The following is an 18,584-nucleotide window of genomic DNA, read 5'->3' on the forward strand; positions in this document are numbered from 1 at the left end:
TCAAATCATTGTACTTGGCAGGTGAGTGACATTTTTATGTTAATTTCTATAACTAAATATATATAGATATCGTCATTGGAAAATCTAAAAGCATGAAATGCGTACTCAAGAAGTAATAGTCTTTAAATTTAGACCAGGGCTGCCCAACCTACGGCCCGCCGAGTTGCAAAAAGAAAAAAATAATAAATAATAATTTACAAGCATTCAGAGTACTTCTGTATTTAATATTTATATTTACCCTGTTATGCTGTTATTATTGTTTTTCTATACTTGTGTGGTTAATTAAAGCAATTGTATATAGGTCCCGTGTGTTTTATTGTAAACCTGTAAGGTAAAATGAGGCTAGTAACAGAATGAACTACAATAAAATGGTGTTTTTTTCCTTAAACTAAAATAAAAAATTCTAATACTTGGAAGCATAAACATGTGTTCTAAGAGGGTAAAAATTCTTAAATATTCTTGGGGGGGCCAGACCCACCTTTTACTTTGGGGGGTATTCCATACCCCCTCAAATCCCCCGGTAGTGCACCACTGGCCCGCTTAGCTTTCATTATTGACAATGTGGCCCTTGGTTAAAAAAGTTTGGGCACCCCAGATTTAGACAATAAAAAAATAATAGGAAACCACCCCATTGCACCGCAGCCACAGAAAATATTTATCGTAGAATCACAACTTCCGGTCATATTTTCCAGCATCGCACGGCGCAAGCACACCGCAACATACCTCTGACTGTCGGCGTGGAGGCCTTGGGTTCGTCCACGATCTCCGACTTGACGGGACCCAGGTTGGAGTAGACCGAGTCATAGATGGGTCCCTTGGAGTGCAGCTGCCGTTGGATGTTGGGCGAGGGACGCTGGGCCTCCTCCTCCACAGGTTCCGTCTTGATGGTGGCCAGTGGGTCGGACGATGTCTCCCCTTTGTCCAGGACAATCACGTCCCTCGTGACGGGCACCTCTATGTAGTTCACGGTGCCAGCGACGACCACTCTCACCCTCTCACCCCCACTCTCTGGCCCGCTCATATCCACCCTCGCCTTCTTCCTCTGAAACATTTCAAGAACACACACATATATACACACACATTAACAAATATACAAATAAATTCACAGGCAAGGAAAGAAAGTGATGGGAACATGTAATAGAAAAAGGACGAGGAGAACGGTGCTGTGGTAGATGGAAAAAGCCAGAAATCAGAGGGTAAAAAGGCGACCTGACTGGGATTCGAACCCAGAACCTCCTGGTTGCTGGCCAGGTGCTCTATAAGTTGCATTACCAGGACAATTAGATTTAGGTACCATGATTTCGGCGGGGGTTTATACACAGTAAACTCCCTCTGCTTTGGCCCATGAGAGTAACCAACAGATGGCACTGGGGCAGCTCACCACTCACCAACAGAAGGAATGGACGAGGACACAAGGATGAAAGGAAAGATACAAACTCACACGATAGCAGGAAAGAGATAGGAACATGCATAAGTTTTCTCGGGTTTCACACCCTGAAGACGATGGGCGAGTTGTTCATCGAAATGTTGGAAGGAGAAATGGAGGACCTGAACCGGTGTGAAACCCGAGAAAACTTCACTGCGAGAGGAACATGCATTTTGGGGCACGCTGAGCCCAAGTGAAATAAGCCAATATGGCCGATGCACTACTTCTTTCATACACACGACGCCTTAAGTGCAAACATGCAAATAAATTCACAGGTAAGACAAGAAAGTGATGGGAACATGGAATAGAAAAAGGACGAGGACAACGGTGCTGTGGTAGATGGAAAAAAGCCAGAAATCAGAGGGTAAAATTGCGGCCTGACTGTGACTCGAACCCAGAACCTCCTGATTGCTGGCCAGGTGCTCTATCAGTTGCGCTACCAGGACGCTTAGACTTACCATGATTTCGGTGGGGGTTTATACAAATCAACAAATATATATACAGTAAAACCTCTATGTAGTGAACCTCTTTATATCATAAACCTCCATACATCCTCCCACCCCTACAGTCCCGTCAGATTTACATGTAAATTTAAAGGCAAACCTCTTTGTAGTGAACCTCTTTATATCGTAAAACCTACACTTATCATACCAAGGAGACACCCCCGAGACAGCCTAACTACCTCCGCAAATCGTACTGAGACAACTAGAGACCATTAATGCAGCCGCGATTACCTACATGGAATGACATTTTCAGCAATAAATGCTTCACTTTTTTTTTATATACCTTATTATGCTCTAATTTTCATCATTAGTTTCATAATCATTACTTTTTTCCGTTTTGTGCAACATGAGAGCATACCTAACAGTAAATTAGAAAAAAGGTATCCTTAACTATCCTAATCATTTTAAGTGACTTAAGTGAATTTAGAGAGATCACATCGTTTTCTCCCGCATCATGGTAAAAATTATGCAATAGCGCTCACTTTCTGTAATCATTAAATAATAAGTACATTTTCACTAATGCATGCATGTTTGTTTGAACACATAAATATAATGGTTTACAAGACAATAGAGCCTTCATTACCGAAGGATATGAAAAAATGGTGCCTACCACTGAAACCTCTATATAGTGAACCTCCATACATCAAACTGCCCAAATTTTGGTCCCCTCCATTACAATGTGAAGAGGTTTTAATGTATAGATAATATATATGACGTAGTGTATCAGCCGTACTGGCTTATTTCACTTGGGCTCAGCATGTCCCAAAGCGCCTGTTCCTGTCTCTTTCTTGCTATTAATTCTGGAGTTAAGTTTGAGTGGGTGGTCTGTGGGGTGAAGGGAGGCTGATACATGATAACAATCATTCATTGATGGTGGCATGAAATACATTTTCTATGGTTATACGCAAACAAAGTATTGGTTTCCCAGGAGTATAGCAAGTGCCAAACGTGAAAAATCTCTATTATATACAGCGCTTGGAGTAACTGACTCACTGATTGATACAAATTACCGACCACTTCCAGACGAGCTGGAGAGCTTGAGCTTCCCGCGTGCGGGAAACCCAAAATGATCCGTAGGAAAAATCCGAAAACCGGAAGTATACGCCACGTGTAGGTCTACAAAATGGCCGAAATCGCGCCTTTTCCGGGGACCCTCTTTCGGTTTTTATTTTACTGCACGCGAACCGTGAGTGCCAAATGGATTGTTGATGCATTTTTTGAAAGCTGATGAACGTGGGCACGTAATTATGTATTGTGCTTAGTTTCTTATTAAGAAAATTACAGCCAAAATGGCATCCAAAAAATGGCTTTTCGAAAATAATTTCATCCCTTCCGCTCCCCTCGACATAATTTCAGTTGTATGATAACGAAAATGATTATTATATATGCTCATAACATCGCCTACGAAATATAGGTAACAGTTTCCTTTTGTCGTCCTTGACTACTTCGAAAAAAATTAAAATATTCCGAATATCACCGAAAATTACGATTTCCAAAAGATTAACGCAGGATTTTGTCAATTTAATCCTGACTGATTTCTTTCAAACTTTGTAGTTACATACAACTTTGCATTGTCTTTCAGAAAACATGAACTTTTATTAAATGATTTAATCAATATAACCGCAAAAAAATAAAAATGGCGGGCACTACTAATTTTTTCCCGGGGAGAGATTTACACTTTATTGTATTACTCTCGAAATATGGATGTTATAGGGGCAAATACTCTTAGATATGATAGTAAATGGATGTGACCATAGAAAATCATCATGTTTTAACTCCCCGATTCCCCTAAAAATTAAAATTTGCATATAAGTAGCCTTTTTGGGTACTTTTCGTCACAATTTCGCCGCTTTTCCAAGCCTTACCACTCATCGCTACGGAATTGATGTGGACGATTGATGATCCCTGGCAGTACAAACCTATAAACCCCCAGTAAACCCACATACACCCCCCAAAAATGCAATTATGCGCAGCGAGTATTATTATATATTCATAGAAACAAGGTGATGTATACTGCAATATTGTACTTATTATGCTGCAATCAATTTTATTTTTTATTTCACTTGATGGGTATAATGTGGTAGTATCATTACCTTTACGCTGTGTTACTGCACATTTTAAAATGGTACGTGTGACCTCGTCTCCCTTAATATCCATTGTAAGGTCAATTATTTAATCGAAGATATCAGCGTACGAATTTTGGCCGCCATGTTTTCGTAGGATTTAGGGTTGGTTCGGGTACCCTACATCAAGTAGTGCATGTTTAGTTCCAAAAACGGCCAAATATGTTGCATTACTAACTAATTTCTTCCTTCTTAGTTAATCACACAGATAGCAGAACGCATAAAAGGAACTTGAACGTCTTTCTATTTCACTTACTTTGCTTAAGACTCGCGAAAGACAAGGTATGGTTGCTCGTAGCAACAACATAGCAACAAACAAAGACAACAATCGTAAACTAAACAGACTCCTGGCAATATTAATATGAACCGTATAAATGAAACATAAACAATAAAAATCACACACTCCAACAAAATGTAGTGCTTGATGTGACTTATGTAGGGTGAGACCGGTTTATGTAAGGGGCTAATGATGAATACGGGGTCCGTTGGACTAAGAGGGTCGACTAAGAATGCGGCCCTAAAACATAGATGGCAGCACTAGCCCTTGTGCTCTTGCAAATTAACCTGGTTATGACGAAACGGGACAGGTTCTCAGCATGAATATATATAATTTAAAAAACTGACTTAATGAACTTATGAGTGGTTAACGGGTAACTCCGTTTCATGGCATACTTGATGTTAGGAAAGTGAATACTGGACTGGTTATAATAGCGTAGTTTCCTCCACCAAAGAAAACGAAAGGCATTGGTTGCGATTCGTTACCCACCATTAGTGTATTCATAATATGCAAATTATTTGGCTTTTGAAATCCCAGTTTAGACGATAGTGATCACTTTCGCGACAAAAAAATGATCGTGTGAATTCAGGATTTATCTATGTCGTTCCCACGATTGCCAAACGTTGCGCTGCAATCATTCCGTACGAGAAAGCGTTCCGATTGGCTGGTACAGTGTTTTAGCGACGGAAAAAGCGACAAAGGACGAGTGATGAAAAAAGTGACAGGAATCCTCATTATTAGTGTATTCGCAAAAAAACAATTGCCGGCGACGATCTTTTGCGAGTTATCACTAGGGTGCCACTTTTTTTTTAGGAGCGAATCGTAATACCCGGCAAAAGTTGCGTACCCGGGTGGGTATTACAGATACGATTTTTTTACAAAATCGGTCAATATCTTCTGTTCGCCATTTCGTCTTGAATCTTCGAAATTTTTTAACGAAAAACGTTGAAAACGTAAATAATTTAATTTGGTTTTAGCAAGCACTCATTTTTTTCCAATGGAGTGTAACGTTGGTATTTCCTTGATATTTTAGACCAAATACGTCAGCTCTATTGCTTTTAATTATCGAGAAAATGACCTTTAATTGTGTCTCCGAAAGCAGTTTGGTGGTGGGGGGGGGTAGGAAACCCGACACACGCCTCCTCATTTTACCCCATCCATGCGATAAACGACGTGAAATAGAGATGTTTTTCAGTAAAGAACGTGGAAATCATGTCTGGAATCGTCATAGGTAGTCACTAGGATGAGAGTATGCTCTTCGATTCCATCGCCTACTGCATTGACCATATTTTCGTGAAAGAAGATATCACTGAAGATGGTATCTATCGTTCAGGATTCACAATGGCGGTTTCATGTCCCTCTAGGGTCAAATTCACCTCCACTACAGTCAGAAAAGGCGGGTTTGTTTTAGTATTATCTAGCAAATGTTCATTAAATCAAACAGTGTATTTTTTTAAATTTCGAAATCAATTTGGTGCCTCGTTTTTTCGAAATTTCGAAAAAAAAAAAAAAGGATATTCGTTATAACGAAATTTTCGAAAAAACGAGCCACCATATTGATCATTCCAGTGATCTAGATAGTGATCGCTCCGAAATGGCGGATAAAATGATCGTGTGATTCAGGCTTAAGATAAGTCAGGTAGTAAATATCAGCTTTATTGTCGAGATAAGGGAGAAATTCCAGAAACCTTTTGAATGTAGAATGAGTTTTTTTTAGTAGGGTACACCAGAACTAACACTAGACTAACTAGTGCACTGGAGAATAATGGCAAATGTTCCACTGTTTTTAAAAATTACGGCATAAACCAAGAAAAACCTTCGATTTTTTTATAAATGAAACGAAAATGATGTGACTCACCCTTTGCAGTGACTTGTGGCCGCTTTTCCTGTGTCTCTGGGATCTTACGCCATCATTCAATGCGTTACTAGCACGTAGCTCCCCCACCAATCCTCCGCTGGAGTCATCCTGATTGGTCAGAATAGCACGGCTTTGTTCAGTCCGACTCTCCCTCGAAGCATCACCAGCCACCTAGCAGTGAGGGAAGGAATGACGATCAGTCGAGTGGAAGAGAATTCATTGCTCTAGGACACAAATGTGTCCACCAACGACAGTACAGTGAAATGTCCTTATAACGAACGCATATAACTATATATTCAGTATAACGAAATATTCGGTATAACGAAATTGTTTTCCATCCAGTATGGAGGTGGGTTTAACTGTTCATTAGAGTGAAGTGAAGAAGTGAACATTTCAGTTCAGGGACAAAAAAAGGGTGAAAAATGTTCAAAATGATTAAATAATCTTCTTCGTCCTAGCGTTTGTCCCGCACTATTGCAGGGTTCGCTGATCTGCTAATTCTTCACCATTTGGCTCAATCCAGGGCGTCTACTTGTCTTGGCGTTGGCGTTGATGGTCTTCACGTCTGCCTTAATAGGGTAGTTTCCTTCATCAAAGAAAACGATAGGCATTGATTGCGATTCGTTACCCACCATTACTGTATTCATAATACAAAAATTATTTGGTTTTTGAAACACCGGTTTAGACGAATGGCAAGGGTCAAATTTTATCCTCATTTGAAAAAGGCCAGATTGGCGCCCATGCGATTCCACTCCGCGTGATGTCACAGGGACCTAGTTTCTACACAAGAGGATAGGAGTTTTACATCGTCTGAGGTTACCAATGCATGCATGAGGCACAGAGCTCAGGGAAACATGTCTTAATAATCACCTATTAAAACTGGCTAAGGTCGGAAAGTTTTCTTCGTTTGATAAGGTATTAATAAACCTTTTTTAAGCCAAGCGCTACCAGCCAGAAAGGTACTCAGCTATCCGCTAGCATCCTGCGTCCTATCAGCGCTCAGAGCCTCGATCAAGGTCACTTCACAAGGAGAGAGGGGGAACCAGAAATGCATCGCACGGACTTTCCTTCTTACGCGTCGCGTTTTTGCGCGCTTGCAATTTTTCACTTTTCATTTAATCGCGAAAAATAGATATGGTCATTTAAAAATCTAAAGAAAGCGCGAAATACGTACTCCAGGAGTAATAACCTTTCGATTTAGGCAATAAATAAATAATAGGAAACCACCCTATTCTGTTGAGCCAGCGCATCTTAGATCGTCCTCGTGGTCGGCGTCCTTCACGGCTCAGCCGCATTGCTGTTCTCGCCACGGAGTTCTCGTCACTACGCACCACATGCCCATACCACCGCAGTCAAGCCTCCTGCATCTTGTCCGCGATTGGTACAACTCCCATTCTTTTCCGGATGTCTTCATTCATGACATGATCAAGAGGAGAGATGCCTAGGATCCATCGCAGCATCCTCATTTCCATGACGTGCATGGCCTGTTCTTGTTTTGCTGTGGCTGGCCCACATTCTGTTCCATACAATGATTCAATAATGCGTGTAGGTATTTCCAGTCCCGGTCGAAACCAGTTCTTCCACGCTGCAAGGACAAGATTGGCCGAGATATGGAACATGCGACGTTGGCAGCCATCTTGTTCTCGTGCCATCAAAATGTTAAATGCGAAGACGTTAAATCCAGACCCGACTGTATTTTCACTTTTACTTTATTATTCACATAAATTAAAACGAGGTGAGCGCAGTCTATTGAGAGCTATTGCCATAAATTGAAAGCCCATTTGCCGTAGAAATGTTTCCTTAACCCTTATATGGATTTACAAATTTATTTACGTCGTTGGATTTTCGGCGCCGCAGCGGCGCCGCGTCATTTTTTGTTATTATCTTTCAAAGTTAGCCTGAATTTACAAGTTTTCTGATTGATAATGGTAAATACATCTATTATCTTTATTTCTCACCGTGTTTTGCTAGATTTAACCCATTGTTGTGGAAGTTATAACAAAAAATCTTGAACGCTGCATTCTTTTCCATTTTTTGCCGTAATGCTTTCTATTTCTGCTCCCTTTATCTGTTATTTTCGAATGAAAGTTTTAATTTCGTGTGTAATGGTTGTTTGAAATATTTTTTCTGATGCAGTGCTGGACTGACCCAGCTTTTTAATGTTTATATTGTTTATTATTTTGTGTATCTAAATACTAAAAATGAGTACCGAATAAAATTCGTTTATGCCCATATGACATAATTTTTCTTCACTGCGTCCACCCATATGTTTTATCTTTGCAGTGTATACAGAAGGATAAGTTTTTAAACGTTAATAATGAAACAGCTGTAGGTGAAGTGAGAAGAGACGAGTGTTACTTTCGTGATTTTTACAGCATTCTGGCAATCAAGGCAAATCTTACGAATATTCTGGGAGCTCATAACCTATAGTTAAAAAAATAAAGTCTTATAGGTTTTGAAATATAAGGAATATGGGATAGTTAGCGACGTGTCCAACAACCCAACGCCGCTTCGGAGGTTGAGCTAGAAGAGCCGATATTTTTTTTCGACCGCGGAGCCCCATTCCCTCACTGAGGACGTTTCCTTATGGATGGACGAGTAAATGTGATGCGTGGGAGTGTACCAGATGAGGTTTTACTCCTGGATTGGTGGGATATCTAAGAAAATAACTTCTTAGAAGTATGGGTTATAGGTGATAGGGAAGAAGGAAAAGGCGCCTATTTTCTTTCGTCCAGCTCTACGTGAGGGACTGAAGGAAGAATATTCTGGGGTGACAAAAATACCTTCAAGCTGGGAGGACTTCCCTCACCTTTTCTTTCCGTAGCGTTTCACTCACCCAAACATTGAGACTATCCATACCTTCCCACTAAACTTCCTTATTCGTCATTCACCACCTTCTTCCTCCCTCCCACAAAAGTTGATTGAACCGCCCTAATGACACACCCGAGCTGGACCTTCTTGGAATGAAGGGAGGGCCACAGCGAGGCGTTTTGACAAGGGTCTTGTTCCCTGTCCCTCATGCAGCGATGGAGAGATAAAGAAAAAGCAGGCTATTGTATCTAATAGGGTGGTTTCCTATTATTTTTTTATTGCCTAAATCGAAAGATTATTACTCCTGGAGTACGTATTTCACGCTTTTAGATTTTTAAATGACGATATCTATTTTTCGTGATCAAATGAAAAGTGAAAAATTTCAATCGCGCGAAAACGCGACGCGTAAGTAGGAATGAAGGGAAAAAGTCCGTACGACGCATTTCTGGTTCCCCCTCCCGCCTGGTAGGTGACCTTGATCGAGGCTCTGAGCGCTGATAGGACGCAGGATGCTAACGGGTAGCTGAGTACCTTCCTGTCTGGTAGCGCATGGCTTAAAAAAGGTTTATTAATACCTTATCAATCGAAGAAAACTTTCCGACCTTAGCCAGTTTTAATAGGTGATTATTAAGACATGTTTCCCTGAGCTCTGTGACTCATGCATGCATTGGTAGCCTCTGACGATGCATAACTCCTATCCTCTCGTGTAGAAACTAGGTCCCTGTGACGTCACGTGGAGTGGAATCGCATGGGCGCCAATCTGGCCTTTTTCAAATGAGGATAAAATTTGACCCTTGCCATTCGTCTAAACCGGTATTTCAAAAACCAAATAATTTGTGTATTATGAATACACTAATGGTGGGTAACGAATCACCATCAATGCCTTTTGTTTTCTTTGATGAAGGAAACTACCCTATTGTCTCCTTGCACTCCCAACCTTATTCGCGATAAGGGTTTTCTACTCTTACCTGGCCTAACGATCTGGGTATTCCCTGATCCTTGGCAGTCGACACACTACCACCCCTTCACCTCAAAACAACCTCCCTTGCATTCCTTCTCCTTTCTCCTCCTCACTCACCCCTTCACGTTACTAAAATCCCAATATCTGTGCATTTGAGTACACAAAGAAACCAGAAATATATTTACAAATTTTCACTCCACGGCAAATTGTCTATTCTCCTATTCATCATGAAACGATTTTTACTATGTAAATACTAAACTAATGGTCAGGAAAGAGAAATTATTTTCTATCACACAATTAGTTGGGTCTTGATTTCACCCCAATTGTAAATTGCCACGTCATCGGTAATTATATAAACGTCAGCAATTTTGCATTGACTATCGTAGCCGCAGAGGTATATTTTCTAATGAGGGGTACAAGACATAATAACAGTAACCGTGCAACGTGTTCTTCACGGTAGTCGGTGAAACCTCTGAATCTCCTTGAAAGTTACAGTTGCTCATTCAACGAGAAATATTCACACAGCGGTGAGGAAGCATTATTCTACGATTTCAGATAATGCATTGTTAAAATTTTCTTAGAATTGCTACTTGGTGTAATTCTAAACAGAGTAACACTGGGATTTATTCAAAGGTGACTATCATCACGGCAGGTACGTGGACGCGGAGCGGAAGTGCCCAAGGAAAACTAAGACGGATGCCATGGAAAAAACAACCTGGTTTTGCCATGAGTTTCTATGAATAATTCTTGCAAAAAGATGAAGTTTTGTCAATGAACATTATATCGAGGCAAACATTATGATTCTTAGCGAAAATAGAAAGCAAAATTGGTATAGTAATATTTTCCTTTTGTTTAACAATTTTAATTTGTTTATAAAGTTTAGAAATTTAAATAATAATATTATAAATAGATTATAGCATTTCATACGAAACATAATTGCTTTGACATGAACATTGAGAGTGCAGTCCACGACGTAGTGACGAGAAAATACTGAGCGCCGCAGCGGCGCAGTAAATCCAACGACGTAACTTTTTTCATTAGAGGCCAATAAAATGTAAATTATTGACACTATTCAAACAAAATTTTATGTGTAGACGAAGAAAGCAGAAAAAATAGACTACTGAAAATTTCAAAATGATCCATTGGAATGGAAGAGTTTTACACCACTTTTAAAACCACGAGCGCCGCTAAGGCGCAGATAATCCATATGAGGGTTAAGTAAATTTCCAATGGAAAACTCATATTTCAAAGCATATGGCATGCACCCTCATTTTGCGTGGGAACCGAACTTCGAGTTACAAATCAGATAATTTTCGTAAATATGATTGAAATATTTTTAAGGTTTCGTGGTGAAATTCACGGCTTTTCCCAGGTTTTTTTAATGGCAAGTTTTCCTGGGTAGCATGCAATTGAATTTTGCGATTTGATATACAGGCGGTCCCCGACTTTCGTACACAATGCGTTCCTGAAAACTTGTACGAAAGTCGAACCATTGACTTCCATTCTATTTAGGGGTTACGTTCCAAAACAGCGGAAAATACGTACTAAAGCCTTTTTTTCCACGGAATTCATTTCAATTGACTTAATTTTAATAATATGTCAATAAAACTCCTCAAATCATCTATAATTTCTTTGAAAAATTTGCAGAAAATGTAAATAAAAGTAAAAAAAAAACAAGAACTCCGTTGGCTATCGAGTGAAACTTCCTCTTGGCGTTTAAGTTGACATTCCACTTATTACGTCCACTATAAATAAAAAGACATATCAAGAAGCATAACAAAATGTAGTTGTTGAACCCGCACTCTGGATACCTTTTAATTTTTACACCAAAATTCGACATTTGGCAGGTGACATTCGTGATCGCGTATATTTCGGACGTTTTTTTTAAAAAAAAGACAAAAGACAAACGGAATTCGTGTGATATATCATGCAATATCGTTGCTGAAGGAGTGCAAACAGCACTCAAACGAAAAAACGCAATTAGAAAGAAGATCTTACTAGTTTTATTGAAAGCTATTTGCAATGATGTCTAGTCAACTTCTTTTGAAAAATATCTCCAATGAAGGCTTTCTTCTCTTGATAAAGGAGCCTATCACAGGCAGTCTCTCTCCCAAATAAATCACCTAGATTATAGTCAACTACCAACAATTTCCTTAATTATATACGTTCGTATTGTTCGCATATACTGCCATTTGAAACAATTGAATGTTGGGATGCGCAATAAACATCGCGGGAATTTAAAAAAAATGGCAGACCAACGTCCGAAAGTCCGTATTTAGCGTACGAAAGTCAAGTAAAAGGTGTCAATTTTAAACGTACAAAAGTGCGAATTGTACGAATGTCGAGGACCGCCTGTACCGATTTATCGAAAACCGACCGTTTTGATTGGTTGTTTGTGGTCACGTGACCTATAGTGGCTCCTCGTGGTGGTTGAGGTGATGAAACAAATGAATACCAAGGCGCGCTTGGTTGAGGATGCTTGGATTTTTTCGCCCGCTTTTTTTAAATGTATCAAAAACGGAGCGTTTTGATTGGTTGTTTGTGGCCACATGATCTATAGTCATGGTGATTCTGGCGTCTGTTTTAAAATTCATCAAGTCACTAGGTAGCAATAATAAGATAAAAAAACCTACATAATTTACGCCTAGAGATGATGATTATTCATTGAAACCCGGGTCACACTCTGTTTAAAAATTAAGTGGTATAAGTAATTGTGTGATATCCAGGAAAAGTTCTGATGGAATCACACAAAGTTAATAGGAGTTAGTGAATTTTTTCTTCACGGTGGACAACATTCACGGCTTAGTCACGGTTTTCAGGTTTGCACCGTAAAGTAGGAACCCTAACTCCCACTGTATTCATTTACGGTCTGGAGAAAAAAAATTGGAAGCCTTAGAAACTCGGAAAAAGCATCTTATAATCATTTTTTTCTTATATACCTTATTATGCTGTAATTTTCACGTTAATCAATAGTTGTGGCCTTTTTTTCATATGAGAGCATACCTAACAGTAAATAAGTAACAGTGGAAAAAGGTATCCAACTATCCTAATCATTTGAAGTGACTGTTCAATTAAGAGAGCTTACATTGTTTTCTCTCGAATCACCGCAAAGCGATAGCGCTCACTTTCTGTAATTATTAAAGAATAAACATTTGTTCACTGATGCATGCATGTGTGTTTAAACACATAAATATAATGGTTTTAAAGACAGTAGTGCCTTTCCTTTCCAAAGGATATGAAAAAATGGTGCATATCACTAAAACCTCTCTATAGTGAACCTCCATACATCTAATTGCCCAAATTTTGGTCCCCTCCATTACGATGTAAAGAGGTTTTGCTGTATCTTTCTTTTTAAAAACATAACTAACTGCCATCACGTGCAATTCACGTGAACTCAGAAAAAGCACCTCGCAATGAACAGATCCACCCACCTCAGCCAAAGGAGCAGACGACTTGGCAGCATCCACGATCTTTCTCCCGGCAGGAGCATCCACGCATTTCCCCCCGTTGTTTCCCTTGCGGATGCTCCCAGAGGCCACCTCCCTTGCGTGGCCCACGGCGAGGGAGCCAGCGTCCTTCCTGTTCACTTTTGAAGGCCTCTCGACTGGAGTATCCTGCGCAGAGGGAAACAAATGATTAGCCTCCTGCGGAGAGGAAACCGCAGTTTTTGTTGTGTTTTTCTATCATTCTTATTATTCTATTTTTGAAGAAATCATACAGACACAACCGATACGAGAACTTAATCAATCAACAACTCACATTATTACAGTGAGTCCTCGTTCTACGTCACCCCGTTTAACGTCATTTCGCGATAACGTCACGGAACTTTTGAGACTGTCATTCGTTTATCGCACCTACGCTTCGCGTTAACGTCACGTCTTGGTCACGTCTTTCAAATTTCGCGCGAAAAAAAGGCGAAGCGGCGGGCGTTGCAGGTTGTTCGTTTTGTGGGCGGTAATATAGTCAGTCTATACAAAGTGTAAAACAGTGTTGTTTATTGATAATTGCGATTACGATGTTAGCAAAAATTTCTGCAAAATGAATTCTTGCGTAGGTGCGCAAGGTTTTACTTGGCATAATGGTTTTCAGGAACCTAACAAGTGATTTCAAGGAATTTTTCCGTGTAGAACTCGGAGTTTTTGTCGTCACTTTTTTCGCCGAGTTCACAATAATTTTGGTTCCTGTAACTGCGACGATGTTTCAGCGATGATGATGCCCAAGGTTCTTAAGACTGTACTCTAAGAACCTAGGATGATGCCCAGGCGACGCTCGCCCGGGTGACCACCATAGCGAAGCCGAAAAGCAAATGCTGGAAAATACAAAAATGGAGAAGGATTTACGTCACTGCTGCTATTGTCGTCGATGAAGACAGGAACTCGTATTTATGCCATAGCTTGGCATTCCCACCGTAAAAAATGCCCCACATATGATACGCTTACATTTTTTTCACGTAGGAATTGTGAGGTCTAGGAGCCGATATTCACTTTTTACATTGTTTCTTATGGGATATTATGCTTCGATTAACGTCATTTCGTTTATCGTCACATTTTTCAGGAACGGTAAGTGACGTTAAACGAGGACTCACTGTATACCGAAACATGGTAACCTATAAACATTAAACATATGAGAAATTGCACACTCTAACACTCCTCCTCGACTTCTCATTCATCTATACCCTCATCTTTTAATTTTATTCATTTAACACAACATACAACTTTACCTCATTAACCTTTAGTCAGACCAAGTTCTGCTCTGTGTTTTCAAAATGATGTATATGGTAATGCTTTGGTGAAAATATCTGCTACTTGACAATCATTAGGTATATATTGAATATCTAACAGTTTTTCTCCTCAACCCACCAGTATTATTGGTAAGGTACGGCATTTATTTACTTATTAAATAGGATGGTTTCCTTCACCAAAGAAAACAAAAGGAATTGATTGCGATTCGTTACCCACCATTACTGTATTCATAATATCCAAATTATTTGGCTTTAAAATCCCTGCTTAGGCGAATGCTAATGGTCAATTCTAACCTCATTTGAAAAAGGTCAGATTGGCGCCCATGCGATGCCACTCCACGTGACATCACAGGGACTTAGTTTCATCATGAGAAATTACCAATGCATGCATGAGGCACAGAGCTCAGGGAAACATTTCTTAATAATCACCTATTAAAACTGGCTAATGTCGGAAAGTTTTCTTTGTTTGATAGGGGAATAATAATCCTTATTTAAGCCAAGCGCTACCAGCCAGCATGGTATCAGCTACCAGCCAGCTTCCTGCATCGTATCAGCACTCAGAGCCTCACCCCAAGGTCACCTCACTTGCGGTAGTAGCGGGAACCAGAACGACGTCACACTGGATTTTCCCAGCATTCATACTTAGCTGTCTCGTTTTCGCATGCTTGAAATTTTTCACTTTTCATTTAATCTCAATAAATAGATATCGTCATTTAAAAATCTGAATCTGTGAATGCGTACCTCAGGAGAGATAATCTTTCGATTTAAGCAATTCAAAAAATAATAGGAAATCACCCTGTTATCCAAACACAGCCAAAATGGCCTTCACATTGAGTACAAAACAAATAATCTGCAGCTTTAACAAATATAAACTATAAAAAAGATATATAAAAAAGGAAAAAAAGGGATTCAGTAGATGGCTTCTCGAAGCTGCCTCTTGAATGATCTGATGGGCATTGAAAGATCTAGGGAAGGGTGAGTTGTCGAAATGGCATTGAAGGAGGTAGGTAATCTGTAAAAAAGAGATCTCCGAGAGAGAGAAAGACGGAATTTAGGTTGGTGCAGTAAGTATTTCTGAGGATCGGAACTTGCCATTTAAGGCACTGTAAATGAAGGAAAGATCATGGAAATTCCTACGGGAGGATAGTGGGGTGAAATGATGGGGCAGACATTGGGACTACCATTGCAAAGCATGGACCATTGTCCATGGTGTTAATTAATTACAATCATTTACCACTGAACCTCAAAACCAAGGTAAGTACTGAAGTATTTAGAAAAAAGGTGTTGAATTTGTTCCATTCCAAAATGTTTTATTCTTCAAAAGAATTCTTCGACATAAATTTTTTTAAACCTGACATTTATTGTATTCATTAGATTTATTATTATTAATTTTATTACAATAGATTGCCCTCTGCAATGAAGGAAATCCAATCTAATATTATTTTTAATAGCAAAATAAGGGATTTTCTATTTGAAAACCTGTTTTACTCAGTAAATGAATACTTGGTAGTGGAATGAGTGATTAATTTTACTTATATTTTAGCACTTTATAAGTTTGTATTTTAAATTATCTTGTATATGCATTTTGTGCAATTTATTGACATGCCTTGTATTGATGTGATTGATCTTTGAGCAAATAAATACTACTATTATTACAGTGAAACCTCTATGCAATGAACCTCTTTACATCATAAACCTCCATACATCATACCACCCCTATGGTCCCATCAGATATACATGTAAATTTATAGGCAAACCTCTTTTTAGTGAATCTCTTTATATCGTAAAACCTCCACTTATCATACCAAGGAGACACCCCCGAGACGTCCTAACTTCCTCCGCAAATGATACCGAGACAACTGGAGACCATTAATGCAGCCGCAATTGTGTACATGGACATGGAATGACATTTTCAGCAATAAATGTTTCATGCTTGTTTTTTTTTTCTTTTACACCATATATAAGCTGTAATATGTTGTAAATTTTATGTTTATCATTATTTGTGGCCATTTTGTTCCATATGAGATCATACCTGACAGTAAATAAAAACAAAGGTGTCCAACTATCCAAATCTTTACAAGTAAATGTTGAATCAAAAGACATAACATTGTTTTCTCTTGAATCATGGTAAAGTCAAGTGAAAGGGCTCCCTTTCTGTTATCATTAAATAAAAAAATATGTTTGATAATGCATGGATGTTTTTTAAACACATAAATATAATGGTATAAAAGACAGAAATGCCTTTCATTTCTGAAGGATATGAAAAAATGGTGCCCATCACTAAAACCTCTCTATAGTGAACCTCCATATATCAAATTGCAAAAATTTCGGTCCCCTCTAATATGATATAAAGAGGTTTCACTGCACTGTTATTATTGCGCAAAAGATCCACAGAGAGAATATGAGTGAGCATTAGCCTTTTACCTTGCTACGTCTTTTTCTGTTTCCGTCTTCATGTCTACCATCGTTATGTTTTTTGCCGCTTGGCTCCGCATCTGCCTTATCCACGACATCATCTTCGTTTGCCAAAGATGCCTTTCGCTCCCAATCTTGACTCCTGTTGTGGCCAGCAGATGTCTTGCCAGTGCCAACATCCTTGACTTTCGATCCTCTCGATGTCATCTCCGGAACGGACTGACTTTGATTGCCCTGGCAGAGAGAGTAAAGGCAAGTTAATAGAGATTACAGTGGAACTTGGTTATACGTTTCCCTCCTTAGTACGGCGATTGAATAAATTAATTTTAAATAAAATGTGTGTTAACTAACCTATTCCTTGTCCTTTTAAATACATATCTGCACTGAAATTTCTTTGAAACGAAATCCTACGGACCCCTGAAATACGGTCGTTAAACTGAAATTTCGTTATACAGGAGATTTCGTTATATGGGACGGAAAATAATTTTGTTATACTGAATACAGTGGAAATTGGTTAGTACGATCCTCTTTAGTGCGTTTCCCTCCTTAATACGGTGATTTCTTTTGGTCCCGGAGCCATCGGAACAAAATACAGGTAAAAGTATTTGATTATTACGTTTGAAAAAATGCTATTTCCTGGTTAGTACGCTTAATTGCTAGCCGTGACGCAACCCGCAATTCTTTATCTAGTATCTTCTTAAGGGTCATAAACCTCCGATTTCATGATTTAATTTATTGTTATTATCAGCCATTAACATCCTTGCACTCATTCCATATCTCTTTTTACGACCGTGATTTATCCAAATAGGTACATTTCACAAATCTTTAAACGTGATGAATAGTAAAGTGCGCCCATTTTTCGGGAACGTCTGACTATGCACAACTGCGGCCAATGAGAAGCCTCATTTTTCCCACCCTAAGCTCATCACCTTCTGTTGCCTCTGGAGTGTCACACTCAACACAAATTTTGCAGGTGGACAGTTGTTGCTATTGCACGAGTTATCATAGCGAAGGCAGTTAAATTACAATTGAAATTAAGAGAAAATGAATGGTGACGCAGATTACGACTCTGGAAATGATTGAAATTCTCCAGAAAGTGGACCAAAATACATGTTGGAGGGGTGAGTTTCAACGAGTACTGAGAGAGTGATGATGACCTCACCGTTTGCCAAACCATGTCAATCGATGAAATTCACGAACAGGAGATGAAAGGAAATGCAGATGGGAGTGATGAAGACTTTGATTGCCCTAGCAGAGAGAGTCAACCATTAACCAGAGACGTGCAAATCTTGTCCCACTACCAGAACAAAGAGCATAATTTTTAACATGTTCTTCTCTCTTCAATCTCCAGTACTTATAATCTTCGGAGTTAAGTGAATAATATTCGCGATTAAATTATGTTCAAGTACTCGATATATGGAAAATATGCATTCCGAAGCCTTGCTCATTGAAGTGTATAAGTGTATGTA

The 18,584-nt window shown here is 39.2% G+C and overlaps 1 protein-coding gene across 1 annotated transcript in view; it reads right to left on the reverse strand.

Moving 5' to 3' along the window:
• The window catches only part of LOC124170033, a 39,321-nt gene that overhangs the window by 1,196 nt on the left and 19,541 nt on the right, over nucleotides 1-18,584 (reverse strand). The window contains exons 5-8 of the mRNA XM_046548718.1: nucleotides 17,125-17,349; nucleotides 13,391-13,573; nucleotides 6,188-6,358; nucleotides 724-1,042 (exon numbers count right to left, since the gene is read on the reverse strand). Of these exons, the coding sequence (XP_046404674.1) occupies nucleotides 724-1,042; nucleotides 6,188-6,358; nucleotides 13,391-13,573; nucleotides 17,125-17,349 (898 nt within the window). The remainder of the gene's footprint in view (nucleotides 1-723; nucleotides 1,043-6,187; nucleotides 6,359-13,390; nucleotides 13,574-17,124; nucleotides 17,350-18,584) is intronic.

Source organism: Ischnura elegans, chromosome 13, assembly GCF_921293095.1.
Source record: "Ischnura elegans chromosome 13, ioIscEleg1.1, whole genome shotgun sequence".
Taxonomy (NCBI): Eukaryota; Metazoa; Arthropoda; class Insecta; order Odonata; family Coenagrionidae; genus Ischnura; species Ischnura elegans.